Below are 785 nucleotides of genomic sequence, written 5' to 3' on the forward strand. Positions count from 1 at the left end.
TTCTGGACTAGCATGGTCTGTGCACCATTGCACCGCCTCGCTGCTGTGGCTTGCTCCTCCAACCTTTGCAGACACGTCATTGGGAACAGCTCTCACACTCTCCACAACGTTGATGTCGCCCTGGAGCTTGATTTCGCAGGTAGCAGTAGCTCGCCCGAGTTGCATCCTCAGATACGCACCTTGCCACCAGCTCTCCCACGCCAGGCTGGCCACATCCCCGACAATGGCAGACCTCACTCCCGTCTTCAACGAGCTGCTGGCCAAGCACAGCGCTCCATCCACCCGCAAAAAGTTTAGCCTAGAGGACATTGACGGCTTCCTCAAGGAGGCCTACAGAATCGTCAGTCAGCCCCTCCCCGTCCTTGCCATTTCCCGACCATGAGACCACGACTGACGCGGACCCCCAGAACTCCCACATCACGACCCTCCACAATGAGCTCAAAGACGTCCGCCAATCTTACCTCTCGACGGCCCAGCCGCGCAAGACACACATTCGCGCCTCGACGACGACGTTGACCACCACCACCCCGCAGCAGCAGCAGCAACGCTACCTCACCGACCGCGACCGCGAGGACGTCGACGCCAACGCCAAGCAGATGCTCCGCGAGCTCAACGCCAGCATCCGCGCCCTCGAGGAAGCCGAGACGCTGCGCCGCGAGACGGAAAGCAGCCCTCATCCGCAAGAAGTTCGTACGCGGGCTCGGCGCGCTGGCGCGTGGCCGCCGGCGATGGCGCGTTGGGCGCGAGCAGCAGCAGCAAGACGGCCGGAGCACGCGGCTGCCGAG

At 63.2% G+C, this 785-nt stretch overlaps 1 protein-coding gene across 1 annotated transcript; it reads left to right on the forward strand.

The window, feature by feature from the left end:
• Positions 1–223: 223 nt before the first annotated feature.
• Positions 224–382, forward strand: VDBG_08355 (conserved hypothetical protein; the record flags this gene model as incomplete). The annotated part of the gene is made up of 1 exon (XM_003001264.1): positions 224–382. One exon carries the CDS (start codon positions 224–226, stop codon positions 380–382), a length of 159 nt encoding a protein of 52 aa, XP_003001310.1.
• Between the last annotated feature and the right edge of the window lie 403 nt (positions 383–785).

The sequence above is a fragment of the Verticillium alfalfae genome, genomic scaffold (assembly GCF_000150825.1).
Source record: "Verticillium alfalfae VaMs.102 supercont1.12 genomic scaffold, whole genome shotgun sequence".
Classification (NCBI taxonomy): Eukaryota; Fungi; Ascomycota; class Sordariomycetes; order Glomerellales; family Plectosphaerellaceae; genus Verticillium; species Verticillium alfalfae.